This window comes from Antedon mediterranea, chromosome 11 (genome assembly GCF_964355755.1).
Source record: "Antedon mediterranea chromosome 11, ecAntMedi1.1, whole genome shotgun sequence".
NCBI classification, from domain to species: Eukaryota; Metazoa; Echinodermata; class Crinoidea; order Comatulida; family Antedonidae; genus Antedon; species Antedon mediterranea.
The window spans coordinates 5,098,378-5,118,340 of NC_092680.1; the positions used below are offsets into that span (position 1 = coordinate 5,098,378).

A 19,963-nucleotide genomic window follows, 5' to 3' on the forward strand; every position below is an offset into this window, starting at 1 on the left:
ACTGAGGAAGCGGTAAAGTTTTAACAAAACATTCTTACTGTAAAAAACATTCAATATTAATTTATACTTGCTATTTATGCATCCTAGATAATAATAAAACAACATAGAATAGTTTAATGATTTATATAATATGAAAAGTAGAAATATTGGCTTCGCTAGCGAATCATAAACAACAAGAGGTTAGAAAGTACGAAATGACTTTCTAGCGCGACACACTCAGTTTGGTGAACACAGAAACACTTTTAATCAAAATATTAGGCCTAGCCTAGGCATAAGATAAGAGATGAACTGTATGCCAGCTTAGTACTTCAAATTAGCCTAGTAAAACCACCTAGCATACCTTGGTCAATGTGTTTAAAAAAGTTTAATTTAATTTTTCATTCTGTTTTCAGATCTTGATTGGTAATAGTAAATACTGTAATGTAATACCAATAATAGTTTTGACAGTGGTGGTGATGCTGTTGCTACTTTCTCTTCTCAAACAACTCCAATAATGGTGATACGGTGCTTAATATAACTTTACAAAAATGACTTTGATTCTGATGATACATGACACATGTATTCTATTATGCAACGTAACCCTAAATAAAACCGTGAAATAACTGTATCGAAAAATATGTATGTATTTAAAATACCCGGCACAAAAGATGAAAATACTGTTGTTGTAACACGCAGCCTGAAATGACCAAAATGTTATAATTTAAAGTGTACCAATTGTAAATAAATTTAAACACATCAAACACAATCAACTGTCTGTGTATCTTTAATTTTGGTTCGTTTCTATGTGTTGTATTTTTATTGTCACTTTATTAATAGTACTTATTATAGTTATTACAAGCCTCACACATAACATAAGTTTAGTAAAAAAAAGTTTACTAACGTATGTTGTTATTTGAAGTCTCATTTGACAATGTTAATGTTACTGGATTTCTTTGAAATTTTCAATAATTATAGAAAAATGTATTAGTTACATTTGTGCTAAATTTCAAAGTCATAGGTATACTAGAAGTTAGCGTTGTCAAGGTGAACATGAGTCGCTGTCTGCCAGCACATTTAAACTTCCTGTTTGAACTATTGTTTATCTTTGAATGCATTTTTCACTGCTAAATAAAAATTAATTCTTACTTGTATTTCTTTACTTATTGTATCATAACTCTAAAAATACTTGACCAAATTGAATAATTTTTTCAGTATGTTAAAGCAAATTATGTGCTCTGTACAAATATCTTTAAAACTCAAAATGTCACATTTACGACAAATGCCTGGTTTTGATTTGGCTGTACACAAATTATAAAACATCTTCAAAATTCAAAACAAAATACAAATAAAATGCTATTTATAGATTATTATGCTAATGTTATCAATTCATGTTTAGTATTAGAACATTTTATTAATTATAATTATGATAAAAGAGACTGAAACTAATAAAAAAAATCCCTTTTAGGTAAAATTGAATAAAACAACTAATTAATTAACCATTGTATAACAACTTTTTTAAATATATACACTTATTCAGTTCATAGGAAATACTATATAATAATTTAATTATTTTAAAAAGAAAAGAATTACAGTATAACCCATCAAAGGTGGTGAGTTCCAATCTATTATTAATATAAAATTGTAATTATTGTATAAAATTGTAATTATTGTATAAACTTGTAATTATAGTGTAAAATTGTTAACTGTTCATTGGTTATATGTTTGTTTGTTTGCATTGCATTGTCGAACCTATGTTTCATTGTGACAACCATCTTTTTCTGACGGACGCTGGCACATAATAAGTTTACACTATTTATTATTATTAAATATGTAGAGCTTTTGTTACTCACTTAAAAACCACAATTTAATTGTGAAACACCATAAATAAACTGAAAATACAATTGAGATTTTTATGTATAGACAGTAAAACTCATAATTATAGTATTTTAACATCCTGTTTATTATACGATTCAGAACTAAATCAATAGAGAAAGAATTAAATATGATGATTGCACACCTTGGCGCTTAATTATATGATTATAATTATTGATATACTGTAGAGTTCAAAGTATTGAAAATCTTGAATAAACATGATCTGCCATTACATATTAAAATCACCTCTTTAGGTGTTAAAAAATGCATGGCCTATAATCAATAATGTCTACTATGTGATAAAGTAAGTACTGATGGATAATAAATAATAAATTTGAATAATATATTACTATACAGTAATTGTGTTATGATTATACTTTTCAGCGGAACAGTGATATACTAAGTAGTTCGTATTGTTATGAATTTCCGGTAATATTACCGGGAACTATATAGATTTTTTTTCTGCAAATCTTACATTGAATGAATAAAGTATTTAAGTAATATAATATAGCAGATTTTTCTGTTATTATGGAAAGAAAGAAATTTGGGGCACTTAACTAACTATAGCAATAATCATTTTATTTCTATCTCTCAATGAGAAACTTCTCAACTAGAGAAACTTCTCAACTACAGAGGCACTCATTTTTGATGCAGATATTACTGCTAAAAATGTTAATAAGATGATATTCTAATTTTGTATGCATCAAATCCAAAGGCAAATTACTGAAAAAATGACAATGATGTGGTTATCAGTGGCTGGATCTCAATGGTGATACAAAATAAAATAACCAAAAAGCTAAATCTAAACGACAAGGTAAAACAGTTAGAAAAATTGGCAGAGCTTTCTTCATCATGTATACAGTATATTTATTTATTTATTTATTCAGTATATAAAAATATATTACAAAACGACAGTCAAGGACTGAAATGAAATGTATTACAAATGACTAAAAATTAGTTAAAATTGCTATAAAAATAGAAACATCTTAATAAAATTAGATATCGTACCATACAATTAAAAACATACATGAATAAAAAACCAAAAAACATCACTTATTACATATCTAAAAAAGAGCTAGTGGTGCCTATTAATTATATCCACCATGGTGGGAACTGGAGAATATATACATGATTTACATTTAAATGTTTAACATAGACTGGTAAAGTACACCAGGTACAGTATTTCTCTAAAAAAGAAATAAAGAAGTTGGAGGCAGTAATAATTTTATTTCTCTTCCGAGGAAGCACCTACAGTATTAAAAAATGGAATTCACCGTCTGGACATAGGAGGAATGTTTATACGAATTGAGAGTTTTCTCAAAGTCAATAGGGCAAGACTAAAGCCGTTTTCAATGGACCTGAAAAATGCTAAATGTAACCATGGTAACCACAATTGTTTTAACAAGGCTGTAAAGAACTTTCATTTCAATTTAGCCAATGACGCGCTTACTTTGACCACTTAAGTCCAATCCAATCAAGACTATATTTCCTAAATTAAAAACCTTTTAACATTAAATATACTGTTTTGCAATTAATCAATTAATATACGTAAACAACAGGTTTCATTAAATCAATAACTGTCAACCTCTGTTCAGCAAATTACCAAATACTCTGATGAAGATATTATAATATTTATGCGTTATCATCATATAAATGATGTTATTTTAAAGAAGATGCTGTATAATCATCTCTAGTGTCTATCAAGGAGTAACAGATTAACCTATTTAAAGATATGTTACTATAGTAATGCATGGTCACATGACAATAATGAGCTCCTTTACTTCGTAGATTATGACAATGAGCTATTAGATATTGACAAAAAAATCAAATTGGAAAAACAATCTTAATATATTTTGCAATATTAATACAAAGTTTACCAACAACAATAACAAGTTAAGACATAAGACTAGGTAATGAAATCATCCTCCTGTGTATATAGGCTATATTCAATTTCATGGCAACATTTTCTGTGTCAGCGTATTTTTGACTGCATACCATGGTTAGCACATAAGAAGAATAGTTGGATTTCTGAATCTAAAATAGGTACAATGTAAAAATGTATGACTTTGAATGTCGGTTGTTTGTTTGGTGTGGCAAAAAATATGGCGACAATGGTTTTCCTTTCTTTTGTCATTTCTTGGCACACTCTACTCTAGTCTTTTTAAAAATGTTGCTTAATGAATAACCTTAACATAAATAAAACTCCTTCTTGGTACAAATCTAACTATATAATTTTTTCCTTGTGCTGAAAACTTGTTTTATTCATAAATAAAATTTTGAACAGATAATAAATAATTTCATGTTAATTCAATATACTTATACTAATTAGATTCCTTGTTTATTTATTATTTATTAATTTATTCAACTTTCAACAAGTACAGCTGACTTAAAGAGGCCCTCTTAAAAACAATACAAAAATATACAGATGGCATTCAAACATAAAGATACAGTACAAGAGGATTAAAAAATGTTAAAATAGATTCATAACAGATTTAAAAAAGTTAAAATTCATGTACTGTATGTAATAAATTAGAAAAATGTTAAAATTCATACATGTGTAATAAATTAGAAAAATGTTAAAATTCATTAAAAAATAAAACTATTATTATCATTATTATTGTTGATTTGAAGAAATATTAAATATTTACATTGTGTGAAATTAGAATGGCTTTGTAGTTATTGAAAGAGTAATTTTATTCACAATTCTGGTTTTATTGATACAATATTAATCAGCTTAGATGTTAGGCGGCAAGACCACAATACCAAGAAAGAAAAAAATTGTTTACGTCTAATACAGTAAGGACACACTGTAAAGCTTGGTTCCCACTAGAACGTAACGCAAGGACGTAAACGCAACGCAAGCGTTTTAACCAATCACAAGCGAAGTTATAGACAGTTAGAAATCACAAGCGAATAAGCCATCGCTTGTGATTGGTCAATTCACTTGCGTTGCGTTACGTCCTTGTGTTGCGTCGCTAGTGGGAACCCCGCTTAAGAGTGTACAGTAAAAAAGATTTGAATTATTGTTTGGTCTGATAGAAATTAAAATAGAAAAAAACATTATAGCAATATTAAAACAAAAACAATATACAGTAATAGTATCCAATTTGAATGCAAATTGCACAGACTTACAATATAACATGACTAATTACTCCTTCTAGTTTAAAATTACATGAATTGTTAATGTATAATAATTCAGATAGCAATTTTACTGACTTTCAATTATTATTTATATGCTAGCCTATTTCTAATAATTCTATTAAAAGAAGTATCCTGATTTATATACAGTACAGTATTTTGTTTCCTAATAAATGTGTCTCAAATTTGAATAAATGACGAATTTGATGAATTTCCTATCATACTGTATAACGTTACAGAAAAGTTCTGTAGCACCACTTATTTCACAACGCTTGTTCTGTTTTGCAGCTGACAACAAATTATGTAAATTTTTATCAGAGTTTTTTGCAAAGTTTTATATTTATCATAGCAACTTTATACCAGGATCTTACCCTTTAAGTTACTCACATTACATTTTGACAAATCCATTAAGAATAGAAAATGCTGCTTGTCCGAAATTATATCAAGAGTACAGTATATAAACCTCTCTCAATGAGAAACTTCCTACTACAGAAACACTCACTTTTGATGCAGATATCACAGCTAAAATCTCCCTAGCACGATATTCTAACTCTGTATAACACATACAGTACAACAGACATGTTTTTAAGACTTAAATTTGGTACAGTAGAATAGCATGAGATATTAATACTAAGGTTCAGAACTATGAAATTTCTCCATTTTATAAAAAAAAAGTTTACTATTTTATGGATAGTATATACTGTAAATTAAAAAGGCAACAACTTACCATATATAAATTTTTATTTAAAAAACTGTAACAAAGGATATTGGAGGAACAGAAATAACATACAACGACAACTTTCTCTGCGATTACAGCATTTTGAGACCAGGAGTGAAATATACAAAATGCATCTAACGCGATCATATATGCATTATCTCCGACTGGGTAAGAAAGTGCACAAATAGAGATTCTCTTTACAACGACACGCAAGCATATTTGATCTAATAATACCAACGATGGACATGCACTCTTATGTCAACGTTGGCATAACAGTTTAAATAAAGATTCATACAGAGAGGCATATGAGCATAAATGAATAAGATTGAGGTTTTGAGTGTTGTATACGATCCGCATGGAAATCTAAAACTATTTTATAGACCACGTTTGATTGATTGGTTATCAACGAAGAACAATTCTGCTTTTGCTTTGCGCAATATTACATCACTTGTTGACCATTATTATTAAAGCGAAATCAATATTGATTACATTGAACCAGCTATTCGATTGAAATGAATTGGTTTTTCTGCTATATGATCTGAAAAAACAATATCTCCAGGCATATTGAAAAGAACATTGCAGTAATAACTGAACCGAACAATAACCAAATTATCTATAGATGATAAGTTTTTGATAATTGCACATAAGTACAGATGCCGCAGTATTAATACAATTTTACCAGTATCCTTCTTGATTTAGTCGTGCAGAAGTAGCCTGTTAATAATAACTATTTTGTAATTATCGTATCTAATGGCAACCAAGAAAAGGAAGAAGGCAGTAAGACAAGGAAAAAGATGGAGTGACGACATGAACTACCTTGGAACTTAAATTGGACAATACAATAGCTTCAGAAGATGAAAAATACTCAAGGAGGGATGCATAGCAGTGGATGACATACATGATGATGACAGATAATGGATGATGATGATGATGATGATGATTATGGATGATGAAGATAATGATGATAATGATAGTGATGATGATAATGATGATGATAATGATATTGATGATGATGATGTTTCTGATGATGATACTAATGATGATGATAATGATGATGATGATGGATGATGATGGTGGATGATGCTGATGCAGATGATGATAATGATGATGACACTAAAAGGTTCTCCAGAGCATTTTGGACACCTGTATTAAGGTGTGGTAGAAAATGTCCCGGCACACAGAGCTCACGACGTGAAACAATAACATACTTTAATACTTCTTTCAATCTTCATTCACAAGATATCCCTATATGGGGACAAACTGTTGGATGCAAAAGTTGTCTACTGTAAATATATATATAGATACCTTGCATCTGGTGGTTTTCTTCCTTTAAGATATCCTTGCGTATTTGACATCAACATGTGATCTGCACCAGCTGATTCATGTGGGTCAGCATACTGAAACGGTTCTCTCACTGCACCAGTGTTATTATCCCTGGAAAAATAACAAAAAAAAATTAATCTCTTTTAAACAATTTAATATAGCTTAAAATGCAGGGCACCTCTAAGTGCTGAACAATCAATGGAACACATTTTTGTAAAGAGCAAAGATGAAAGTGTAAATTAAAAAGTTGGGATTTGAGGAGTTGTTTGTGAGAGATTCAGCTTTTGTTGTTTGAGTTTGGAAAGAAAAGCAGCTGAAAAGAAAAAGGCACGTTTTTGTAATATTTTTTTGATAATAAGTACATTAACATAATATTGATCACTAAAGAAACATGCATAAAACATAATGTTATTTGCATTATGATGATGCTAAAAAAATAATGTAAAAAAGTTATTACACATTACAATCTTTATAATCCATTAAAGGATAACTGAAGTTCAGAGAAAAAATGGCTGCACCAACAGTCCCTGCCGGTTATAAGTTTAAATGAAGCAGTAAGTAAGTTATTATTTGTTTGCAACTTGGTTTACTAAACTGATGCCAATTATTATACATCCTTTATATTCAATTCCTTTTTATACCAATTGCACTTTGAATAAACCAAATCCTGGTGATGAACTCATATTAAAACATTGGTGTACTAGTATATTCGACTAGATCAGCAGTTGGCTCCTCAACTCTTTGCTGTTTATATACTGTATAAGCAGAGTAGATCACTGCAAAGTGACCAGTCAAACACAACTATTGTGTTATAATTAATTGCAGTATCTCAAGCCTGACGTTTGCTTACTACTCATCTATTCCACATAAAATGTGTTGCAATTTAATCTCAGAACATCAACCTTACTTAAGAAGCAAACATGGATAATGACTGCACTTTTCACCAAAGTAGTGTCCCTACTGTACAGTACATAGGCCTACTCTTGGCGTCACCTCTGGCTTGCTTAAAATACCAGCACCACCACTCTTCTTGCTTGCTGTTCTGGGGTAGGGTCTATAGCTTCTCGAGCCTAGAATACAAAAATACCTATACAATAGTGCAACAACTACCTTTAACTCTGGAAAATAATGTCTACCAGATCCAAAAACACATACAGTAGGTTTCAGATACTACCAGTATTCTGTAACAACGTGAGAACAGCAATAGTGTATGCGTACTAGATTCCTGTTGTAATTTAAGTGATTTGTCCGATCTCAATAGTCGAATTGTAGTTGTTTACAAGTGGAATCCAAATTTCAATTAAATGACCTTAATTTATCAAATCCTCATTGACATAGAAATAATAATACTAAATAATCCACCATTATCATTATCAAAGTAATACTGTACTAGAGTACTAACAAGTATTCCAAAAGATTATTTTTTTCACCAAATAAACAAATATTCTCTAGTATAGGTTACATGTAGAAGAGGATAATAGAAAAGCTCACAAAAAACAAAACTAATCAAATTTAAATAAAGATACAGCCTAAATAGACAGTATATGTTTATTTATTTGAATATACACCTTTAAATCGGCCGAGTGTCACTAAAAAACAATTAGTGTGTTCAAGAAAAAAAGAAAATAGACTTTAACTAATGTAATGTAAATAAAACATGAATACAACAATCAAACATTTTTGACGACAAAAATTTCATGTGAACAAAAATTGAAGTTTAAAGTTACTCAGTAATACATAATGTCATATACAATAGATTGGTCTTGTTTATTATTTTGTAAATAAATTTACAATATACTGTAAATAGACAGTATAAATAGACAGCAGTATAAATAGACAGTAGACAGTATAAATAGACAGTAGACAGTATAAATACAGAACAATTAAATAAAGCTTAGGCTCAGAAGAGATTCGAACCCACACTCTTTTAAAAATGAGACAAATTGTCTACATACTATTAAAATTCTGTAGAATCCATATTTTTGGGACTATCCTCTATTAAGGTGACACTTTCCCATGAAATCAACAAGGACATGGTTCTACAGTGTAACAGCCAACACTTATGGACACTTTATTGGCTTTCGAAGGTGTCCCTTTTCATCGGTCTATTTCAGTACAGTATATACATACAGTAACAAACAAAAAATGAAATTGGGGAGACTAGGGTATTTACTATATGGATACCCAAATGATTTGTACCACCTCATAAATATCTAAATTGTCTGCAGTGTACCTAACTTTAACATAGAGTTTTCTAGAAACAAATATTTTATTCATTAATTCCGAGAATTTTTTGAATAATATGAAGCTATAAATTAATTTTATAGCTGCATGATATAATTACCAGACTACGAAATGAACGAACCAATTATTTATTTTATTTTCAAGGTCTATCTATTCTGGAAACCAATTGATTTTTTCATAAGTAGGCCTTTATTTAGATTTCACATAATTTTATTATATTATCATAAAATTGGCATCCCTTGTTGATCATTTCATGGTCTACTGTATTAGTCTATACAGGCTTTTTATTTATCTATTTATTAAATGTTAAACTATGTTTTGTGGGCCTCATATCACGAGCACACGGTTTCCTAGAGATCCCTTTCATATTCAATTTGTTGTACTCCTTTTTTTCATGTATATTGTTTTTGATGAGATGAATAAAGAGATTGATTAAAGGCCATAAAACGACGATAATTTTCATCTGCTATGAGGCATTTTAATGTAATGTGGAAAAGATAAACGCAATAAGTATTTTAGCTTTATTTTAAACTCAATTTGTATTTTTTGTGCCCTCTTTTAACTCTTTATATGACATCTTGTTTATTGAATTGAATTGAATTGAATTTGTGAAACTGTTCGATGAGAGTTTGGCATACCATAACATTTTGAATCTGTTTTTGATTGAACTGTCTTTAAATTCGAGTGGTAGTGCTGCTGGTATTAAAATATCAAATACAAGTATTCTACTTACTGTTCATTTGTTGTTCCTTGAATATTGCCAGTAGACTCAGGAAGGTCTTGTCTGAAAGCACCAGTTACCCTATTTATTAAAAATACAATTATATAAAATATAAATTATATTGTATAGTATAAATCAAAAAGACAAATTACTGAAAAAAATGAATGCTGTGGGCGTCGGTGACTGGAATGAGCTTGTGATTAAGTTCGACGATAGATTTACTGTAGTGGATAACTATGAATAACAACTGAAAATTAAAAATCACTAAAATAATTGTGACAAAAAATGATTACCGGTAAATATAAAGCAACAATTTTGTCAATTATTGAAAAATATTGATTTTGTTTTTAACACACAACACAAAGTTGCTTGTTTCTGTAAGGGCATGTGGAGCAGTGTGTTGGACATTGAATTACTGATCGTGAATAAAAATCCAACTCTCGCCACATTGCTTGTATCCTTAGGCAAGACACTTTAGTTACGTTTGCCTCTCTCCACCCAGGTGTATAAATGGGTACCCGGTTAGATCAAGACACAGTTTGCACTGATTACTAGCTGCATTATTGGAGTATGTTTAATTGATTAATAATTGATTTTAAAAAATTACTGGAGTAATAATGTGAAGCACTTAGAAGTATTGTGCAACAAGCGCTATATAAGAACAAATATTATTATGTTAATTTTCAAGTCAACTAAATCCCTTTATTCTAAATCTACAGTTTAACAATAATATACAGTAATACTTCCAATATCCTTTTATTGTCAGATAATCTTGAACAAACTGAACACTATTTGTTTGAGTAAAATCAAATAAAAAACACATTCCAATGGTTTAAGAGTGAGCACAAAAATAAGATTATGAGAAAATATTCAATTTTGTTTTTAATGAAACAGAAAGAATTTGTAATTATGCCAAAATAAAATTGAATAGTTGGCCAAGATGGACGAAACTGGGAGATAATTTATTGTTTTTTATTTCCTCTCGTACAAAAAAAAAAAGAAGAGAATATTCCATGTACAAAAGGAAAGGATTCTAGTTATTCTGGAGAGGTACAACATGTATGATTATGATTAGTACAACATGATGTCATCATAAAAGTCAGTTAATAATGTTAACAGAAACATTATCAACACAAGAAATGTAAAGACACTCTTCACTAGCTATACCATGTATTCCACAGAAAAATATCCAAACTTGTATTAATCTATAAATAACAATCACAACCAATTAAACCAACATGAAAAGGTACCACCATAGATACACACATGGCATTTGGCCGTTCCCAAAAATTGCCCTAAAAAACACAAATTTAACCTTCTAGACGTAGGATAAAGGGAAATTAACAAGTTTTGTTCATGCAGTTTAGGATAGATGGGAAAAGAAAGATTGTACTGTAATCTCACTGTGATCTGGTGGCATGTAGATTAATACTAATTATAATATAGGTGATAAATGTTTATTAACTAAAGTACAACCAAAAATGGACACCCATGCTATATATTATCATTAATTATTAATATTGCCAGTCTATTATAACAGATAGTGTTAATACTGTACTGTATACTTGACAATAAACAATACTGTACAGGTGAATAAGCTGTAAGATTATTACTCGACAGGAAATTAATGCAAGCAAAAGCAATCAATATATTGTATAAACAAACATATTATTTTAATACAATTACAATAAAGCATGATTAACTCAGGAAATTAAACACTAATTACAACAATTAATCATAAATATATTATTCTTCTACCCCATTTCTCCCCTCCTCCTTTTTTACTCCCTTTCTCCGCCTTCCTTCTTTAATCCCTCCTACTTTTCTCCCTTAAATTGCTTTCACATGCTAGATTATCATGGTGTTTTAATGTAAATGGCCGTATAAAAAAACTCATTGGAAAGATGCACATACTACCACAGATAGATGTGTCGCTGAGGCCAGTAAAGGTTACAGACTTTTTCAGATATTTACACTTTAACAAGTTCGTATTTGTTGCATCTTGTAAGATTTTTTTACATGAATCAGGTATAAAGTTCAGCTCACTTTAATGGTTGTAATAAAATAGAAACATTAATCATGTCTGGGGTGCTTCACACATTATTCTACTTTACTATATCTATATAATGTCAATGTTCAATTTTATTATACAATAAAGTGTTCTTTACAGTGTAAGTGCTTTTAAATGAAATTATCTAATGTTTTAGTGGTAAATGCATTATTGGGTTACTCAAACAAGAATAAAATTCAACCTAGCCAATCAGTTTTCATTGTTGTCATGTATTTGCCAAGAGTATACATTTACAAGCTTTGAAACCGGAAAGTAAACATTAACCCACGCCGAAGAAAAAATAAATTTAAAAAGGGGACAACTTTTGAGTTCTTATTGTGTGTAATACAGTGTATGTGTATTTAGATAACACAGAGCAAATAGGTGTTCTTTCCTTTAGTGTTATATAAGGTTGTTAATGTTATGCTATTATTTATATAATCTAAGACTTTGTGTCCCAGGGTGCTAAGTAAAATGCATTTACATATGATGATTGATTATGGCTAAAATTTAACCATGAATATTTGCTATCTGATCCATCAACTATTCCTAGTGTTTCAGTTTTTTCGTGCTGCCCATTATTTTTTATGATATTTATATATAGTTTTAATGTTTTGCTAACTTTTTATATTTTTATATTTACTGTACTGTATATGGAGAAATGTGAACTAAAGTTTAATAATAATAATTACTAAGGCCCGAGCATATTGAATTTAGGGTGATGTCTATGTTTTTGCAAACATTGACAACCACCCACTGATTATTTTGACGAAGCACAAATTTATCCGAAATGCAGTATATACCAAAGCTGTAATTTTTAATCTATTTTGTAAAAAATGGTTTGTTCAGCACTAGTGTATGCAACAAAAACAGTGCTATAAGTTAGTACAACGCTGCAAACAAACCGCTGCAAACAATAAAGGAATTAGTTTATTCAACCAGTTGTACTACTATAAACAAAGCTTGCATACTAGAAATGGTTCACTGCTGATACAACCTTAATATTACCAAAAAAACATTATACGAAAACTCTTTTACTGTAAGTAAATAATACTAAAATTTCCTATATAAAAAATCGAAACAAAACATATGCTATACTTATCTACATTATTCCTGTATTAAAAGTTTTAAATACCTGCCAAATAGAGCTAATTCAATCGTTGGTAACTTATTCATCATTATCCTTTTCAATTACAATCAATTATTATATTATCAAGTATAAGGAAACAATTCAATTAACACTTTGTGGTGGTCTTATAGAGCTTCCAAGTGAGCTTCGTCAAATTATTATGTAACGGTATTATCTCCTAGTTTTCTACGTCCAGTCCTACGTCCAAACTAACGATGGATGCTTCTATACTGATTGACGTCGACCTTTGTTCAATTGGTATCATAAAATCTATGTTAATGATCACTTAAGTTTATTCAACTTATATCTTTTGTTTATCACAAAACAATATTTGGTTAGGTGTATAATAATCTATATTTCAATAGGATTATTTTTGATATGACACTACTCTTAAATCACACATGTAATAAGACTTTGTTTATGTAGAGCATTTTGTGTACAGTATATGTTTGTCTTGTGAACCTCTGAGGGTCCCTAATGATCAGCAATTGCTGGATGGATCACCCTCATTAAATTTGGTTAAAAAAAAAGTAAAATAAAAATGAGCTGCGAATATTGTAGGTGTGATGGCGTTTCTTTCTATTGTTTTTTAAATGACAGACCGCAATTACATCAAGCTGAACATAACATTGAAAAAGCATGATTTCAAAGCATGAAACGTTGGGCGAGGGTAATGATTATTTTTCTTCACTAAGGAATGATGAGTATATAGAAAACAAGAATGAAATACCGACTAAAGCATATAATACCAAATACAATACAACTTCTCAAAGCCAAAAACTATATCTATTAAACAGTACAATGTTTTTATATTCCCAAAATAAAAGTATAAGAGGATTAGATTATCAGAATCACAACCACAAGTGTTTTACTGTAGGCTGTTCTGTGGCAAGCAAAACAAAATTCACATGCCTTTTCTGCTTTCAACAGTTTGAACAAGCACGAATGTGCAATACTCGGGTACAGCAAAAGAAGCTATCATAAGACGGGATGTGACGTCACATACACATCAATAACCTCGCTACCAAAAAGTTTATACGGCTATACGGTACCATCTTCTAGACGTCATATGGTTGCATCCGGTTGGAAATTTTAAAATCCGGCTCTATAACTTTGAGGACATGTCCCTGTAGTATATTCATGCCAAATCCCAGCTCAATATTACAACGAATAAGGGAGGAGTAGTACTTTATAAATCGCACTTTTTACTCAATAGTGTCGGTTGGAAGAGGAGAAGATGTGAGAATTCTAGACTCGGGTACTCCGAGTAAAAATGAGGGATAACAAAGACAGGAGATGAGAGGAATATTCTTCATGTCTACCACTGTACTATACACTAAACCAAAAACATTGTACCATAAATCAAATAGTATTATTACAATATATATAACACAATGTTTAAATTTAGCATCAGTTTTCATAATAGCAATTTAAATATATTGTTTGAAGGTTTGGATGGTGATTTCAAATGTTGGTACACCATGTACAGTATATTAGTTTTGAAAAGAACTTGAGTTGAGAAATCTTTTCCAATAACCGTTTCCATCCCCAATAAATAAGCAAACCAAATTGCCAAAATAATTTCAACCACATAAATCTAAATAAATACAAAACAAAAGCTTCAAAATATCTACTGTAGGCCCAAAAAAAAGACATGTGAAGCCTAGCCAAGTTCTGTAAAGCCCAGCTCCTTACCCTGTTTGGTTTGCATTTTGGAAGACGTTAGGATGCTGTGGGCATGCACTGCAATTTGCACTGGTTTTACTACGTCTTCTGTGCCATCTCTTCCATCTTTTAACAGATCTTATCTTCAATCTATTCTCCATTCATTACCTTAAGATTGATAAACACTTTTAACACAATTTATTCTCAAAATTAGGTACTAATTATAACATCTTATTAATTAATGCCTATTTATGATATAATAATTCATCTAGGTTTATTGCCTATTTAGTTTATTTGTTTATCTTAAATTAATTATCTACAGAGTACTATCTATCACTCAATAATAAAATATGCTTATTTATTCAATGTACATCATGCAAATCAAAGTCACACATATCTGGCATGAGACTCACGCTTTCTCATTCAAAGTCTCTCACGCCACACACTTAAAATCTCACGCTTTTTCGTCAATCTCTTTAAAACATACTGACATTCTGTTGTTTATCATTTCTAGAATTACTGATCCTTAGGACAAAAAGAAGGCCGCAAAGTTTCGTCCCAATTTAGTGCAAACAAAAATTGAGGGTTGGGATCATAATTTGGAAATCTCAAGCCAACAGCAACCTGTAAATATGATAAAAAACTATACCTCACTGTGCATGTTCTTTTATACATGATTATACTTTTTATTTAAAATATTGTTGGTTGTACAAGTACTGTATAAATAAAAACAGATATTACTTAGATAAAGTTGCAACAAGCTAGGACTTATGACTTATGACGAGGTACTTTTCGCATACGTTTGGTTTGAACATTTTTATCAATTCGTCGGACCCAATGTTGTCGGTTCTACAGTACAGTACAGTAGGTCCAGATGGAAACCTTAGAATCACATGCATACGCAGTAAATAAGCTTCATATTGTTTGACAGTGCATATATTGTATAGTTCTAAAAAGTTACATAAATTCAGGAAATATTATATGATGGACAAAAAAATCTATCAAACTGTTAGCAAATGCTTAACACACACCCACACGGCGAATATAAATGAGGTAGTTTGTCTAAACAGAAATGCTCACAAGCATTATACAGCAGTTGCAGGAGAGATTTACTTCGTAAACCAATATTCATAAGATTATTTTTTTGTGCAAGTGTTTATAATAAATGGACGACTTACTTTTTAAAATCTATAATTTTTTGTATACAGTATTTAAATCTATATTTTGTGTATTTTAAAAAACGTGTTTATTGGTACACAACAAAAAAACTTAATTAAAAATGAATAAATATATGGATGACAATGTTGCCTTCACAGATACAAAACAAAAGAGCTGAAATACATTTTAGCCGATTGTTTGAATTTACATACTGGACTAGACTTTACCAAAAAAAAATTGAAAGAATGAATAATTATAGAGTATCACGGTGCTGACGTCACGGCAGTAGGTGGCGCTGCGTGGTTGCTAGCGCACCCAAAAATGCGTTCAACCTGCCTGAGTGACTCCAAGGTAACCAATGGCTTGGAATAGGCTTATTGAAGTAGTCATTTTAAAACTTAATAATTTTCAATAAAAACAAACTAAAATTTCAAAAGATCACTGAATATTACTACAGTTTAAGTTTTAAAAAATCAAGCTAAGATACATAATTTGATAGAAATACAGATCTTTACTGTTTATCAACATAGTAGCGTTGAACGATTTTTTGGTTGGCTAGCAACCATGCAGCGCTCTCTATCGTTGTGATGTCACACCTTGATACTCTATAATAAACTATTTTTGATGCATCAATTTTATTAAAATATGAATAACAAACATGATGGTTATCCCATTACAAACTCAGTTGATAGAAAACAAAGTGTGCTGTGTTCTTAAAAGTAGCCTGTTAGTTGCTATAGTAATTACAAATCAATTCTACCATATGCGTGTGTTTACATTGTAATTAAGGAATATGATATCTCTGAATTTAAAATAGTTCTATTAAAAATTTGCCGTTGATTCGTACAGTACCTAGAACTGTAATATAAGATGTAATTATAATCACATCCATTAAAATTGATTAAAATTCTGTCCAGGGGCTTGTTTTTAGAAGCAAACAATTTGCTTACAGTTTTGTTTTTTGTTAAAAATGTTATTGAAAAAGAACATTAGGAGTAACAGTAAGACATTTGCAATGTATTTAAGAGTTTTTTGTTACTTAACTTTTACATTGAATAAAAGTTTAAATACACTGTTGAATCACCTTGTAGTCCATATTGTATTAGTGTATCTTTTTTACAACTCTTTACTTGTTTATCTTAATTTTTACTTATATATATATATTGTGTATGTCATTGTATCTTTATTTGAGAGATTGTGCCTGTCATCAATTTCCCAATAAATCTGAATCTTTTACATAAAACTTATTGCATCTATATAATATTTTATCTAGCTCAGCATGGTAAAGTAAATGTAACCACACAATTTAATAAAAAAAATTGTAGTAATTAAAAAAAAAACAAACATCTTGATCATCCACCAACATTTGAGTATGTAGAGAAAGAAGTCAGAGAGACATCAGCTGCTGAAAGAGCCAATGTACAGTGTATATACTGTAGATTACATAACCCCAATAGATTTACAGTACATTACCGAGAATAAGCACAAATATAAAAACTGAGCGATTCCATATATTATTAAAAAACTGAATGCCTCTTGTTAATAATTGTGAAATATGACCACCTACAGTACTGCACATGTTAAAAATAATCAATTGAAGAGCAGTGCAGATAACTTAATTTTTATATAGTATTATATTTTATTATTCCTATTTTTTAACATTGTAATTGTATTTTTCAAAGTTTTTTTGCAATATAGTTATATTTTTTATAGATGTTTTGTTTATTGTAATGCAAACTTTTGTAGTTGTGTGCTATTGTTTTGTACTTTTTATATACCATATTAAATTAATAGAACTATCATTCCTCAAAAAAATGTTGGAAGAATGATTACTACAGTTATATAATGAAAATACAGTATTTCAGGTAATTGTACAGTGTTAGCATTGTATACAAAATGATGTTCTTATACTGATTATGATAATTCACATGGTAACATTAAATCTTAATGGATTAGGCCGTGACAATGTAATTTAAAATCTATACATGTTATACTTTAAAAGGTCTTCCTTATTTAATATGTCAATGGGCGTCTTGGGGTATTGTATGTTTATACAAAATGTGTTGTACATTAATACAAAATGTGTTGTACATTAATACAAAAACAATCTTTAAAAGGTACAGTTGTTAAATACATTGTCGCTTATATAAAGTTTGCGATCACCAGGTATATTTAGTTCTGAAAAGAACTGTTGAGTTTCCCTATTAAATTCTATTAATTTAATTTCTTAAGTTAATTAAATTTCTTTAAATTAACCTAAATTCTCATCATTGCAATGCTTTTGGGTGTAAGTCACCAATAAAATAGAACAAACATCCCTTTTTTATGTCAAAATGCTTCCTTGTCTAATTAATGTTATCTAATTAATGTTAATTAGTAACCGCTAGTTAATTAATAAGATTAAATATATAATTTTTAGTGATCTATTAATAGTTTTTAGTTTTAGGTATTTGAAAGGAAATATACAGATATCTTTTTATTACACTGATGAAGTGCTACAGTAATATTGCCTGAAAGCTCTGCTAATTTTTCTAGCTGTTTACCTTATTTTGATTTAGGTTTTTGCTTATTTTATTTTGTATCTCCATTGAGATCCAGCCAATAAACCCACAGCATTGCCATCTTTTCAGTAATTCACCTTTCGATTTCTTATTCCACAAATACTTTTATATCAAATAAATAGCATTTAAGGTATAAACTTAAAGCTAATGTGATTTGTAAAAAACTATTTTTTCTTCAAAGTTTTCTGAGAGTGTATATATACAATTATAGTCAGGCCAAAACCAGACAAAAAACATAAATCATAGGTATCTCAATAAATTTACATTATTCCTTTGTGAACTATACTCATTGTATATTATTAGTAAATCATAGGAAATGATACTAATGAAATATCAATTAGTGAATTAATATTGAATTCATTCATTGGTAAACTCTAACCACCTCACAATCATCTCACAATTTTCAACCAATCAAAGTGCAGTATTATATAAGATGTGTGAAAGGCTCATACAATAATGGAATCACCCGCATAGGATTATTATGATTTCAATAAATGTGTAAAACCGTATTTAAATACTTTACTGTTGTCATGATCATTCTAAAAATAGGTTAGAGTTTAAATGTTTAACAATTATTTTTTATATAATAAATTAGTTACTGTAACATATGGTTGGAATTTTCCATATTATTAATGCAAATTTTCTATTTTTTATCGGCTTCCACAAACAATTATTCACTTAAAATATGAACCACCAAAAATGTATAAATAAATTGTTTTTATAGATTTAAAAAACAATTCTATTTAAACTAAAAGGTAAATTAAATGTAAGAATTTACAAACTGAATTCTGATTTCCAATCAAATATAAAACATTTCCTTCAATTTTTCTAAAAAGACAAATATGAGTTCTTACTTTTTCTCAGCTTTAGTTTGAAAAAAAAATAAATTTACTATTAATTTTATATCACTACTCCTAGAAAATGATATGAAAATAGGAATTACTGGAATTGAAATATTAAATTCACTTATGGTGGTCATACAACCACCTCAGGATTTTCAACCAATCACAATGCAGTATTATATATGGTGAGGGAAAAGCTACAATAATGGAATCATCCATGTGAAAATTTAGCCATTCCTGACAGCATGGAATTCTGCTTCACAAAAAACATATCAAACGAACTATTTTTAGTAAACATCAAAATAGGCCTTTATATTGTTTTGTATACAGTATCTAGTATTGATATAGTTTTATTTTTATTGCGAAGGAAGAATACGGTAAATTATGATTATTGCTTTTCTATATGAGTAATGAGGCAAGCAGCCAGTCTGTTTATATTAGCACAGACATAGCCAGAATCAATCATTTATATTGTCAAATTGATGGAACGGAAATTGAAAATAATATTATGTTTACATCATATAATTTCAAAATATGTTTTTCTTATGGGCTAGATATAAGAG

At 29.5% G+C, this 19,963-nt stretch overlaps 1 protein-coding gene across 4 annotated transcripts in view; it reads right to left on the reverse strand.

Moving 5' to 3' along the window:
• LOC140062390 (uncharacterized) overlaps positions 1-19,963 on the reverse strand; it is a 61,164-nt gene that overhangs the window by 22,678 nt on the left and 18,523 nt on the right. For 3 of the 4 annotated variants that reach the window (XM_072108588.1, XM_072108591.1, XM_072108590.1), the window contains 2 exons: positions 10,008-10,076; positions 7,013-7,141 (listed from right to left, as the gene is read on the reverse strand). In XM_072108588.1, the coding sequence (XP_071964689.1) occupies positions 7,013-7,141; positions 10,008-10,076 (198 nt within the window). Of the gene's footprint in view, positions 1-7,012; positions 7,142-10,007; positions 10,077-14,869; positions 15,008-19,963 lie in introns of all 4 variants that reach the window. The other variant, XM_072108589.1, reaches the window with a different exon arrangement.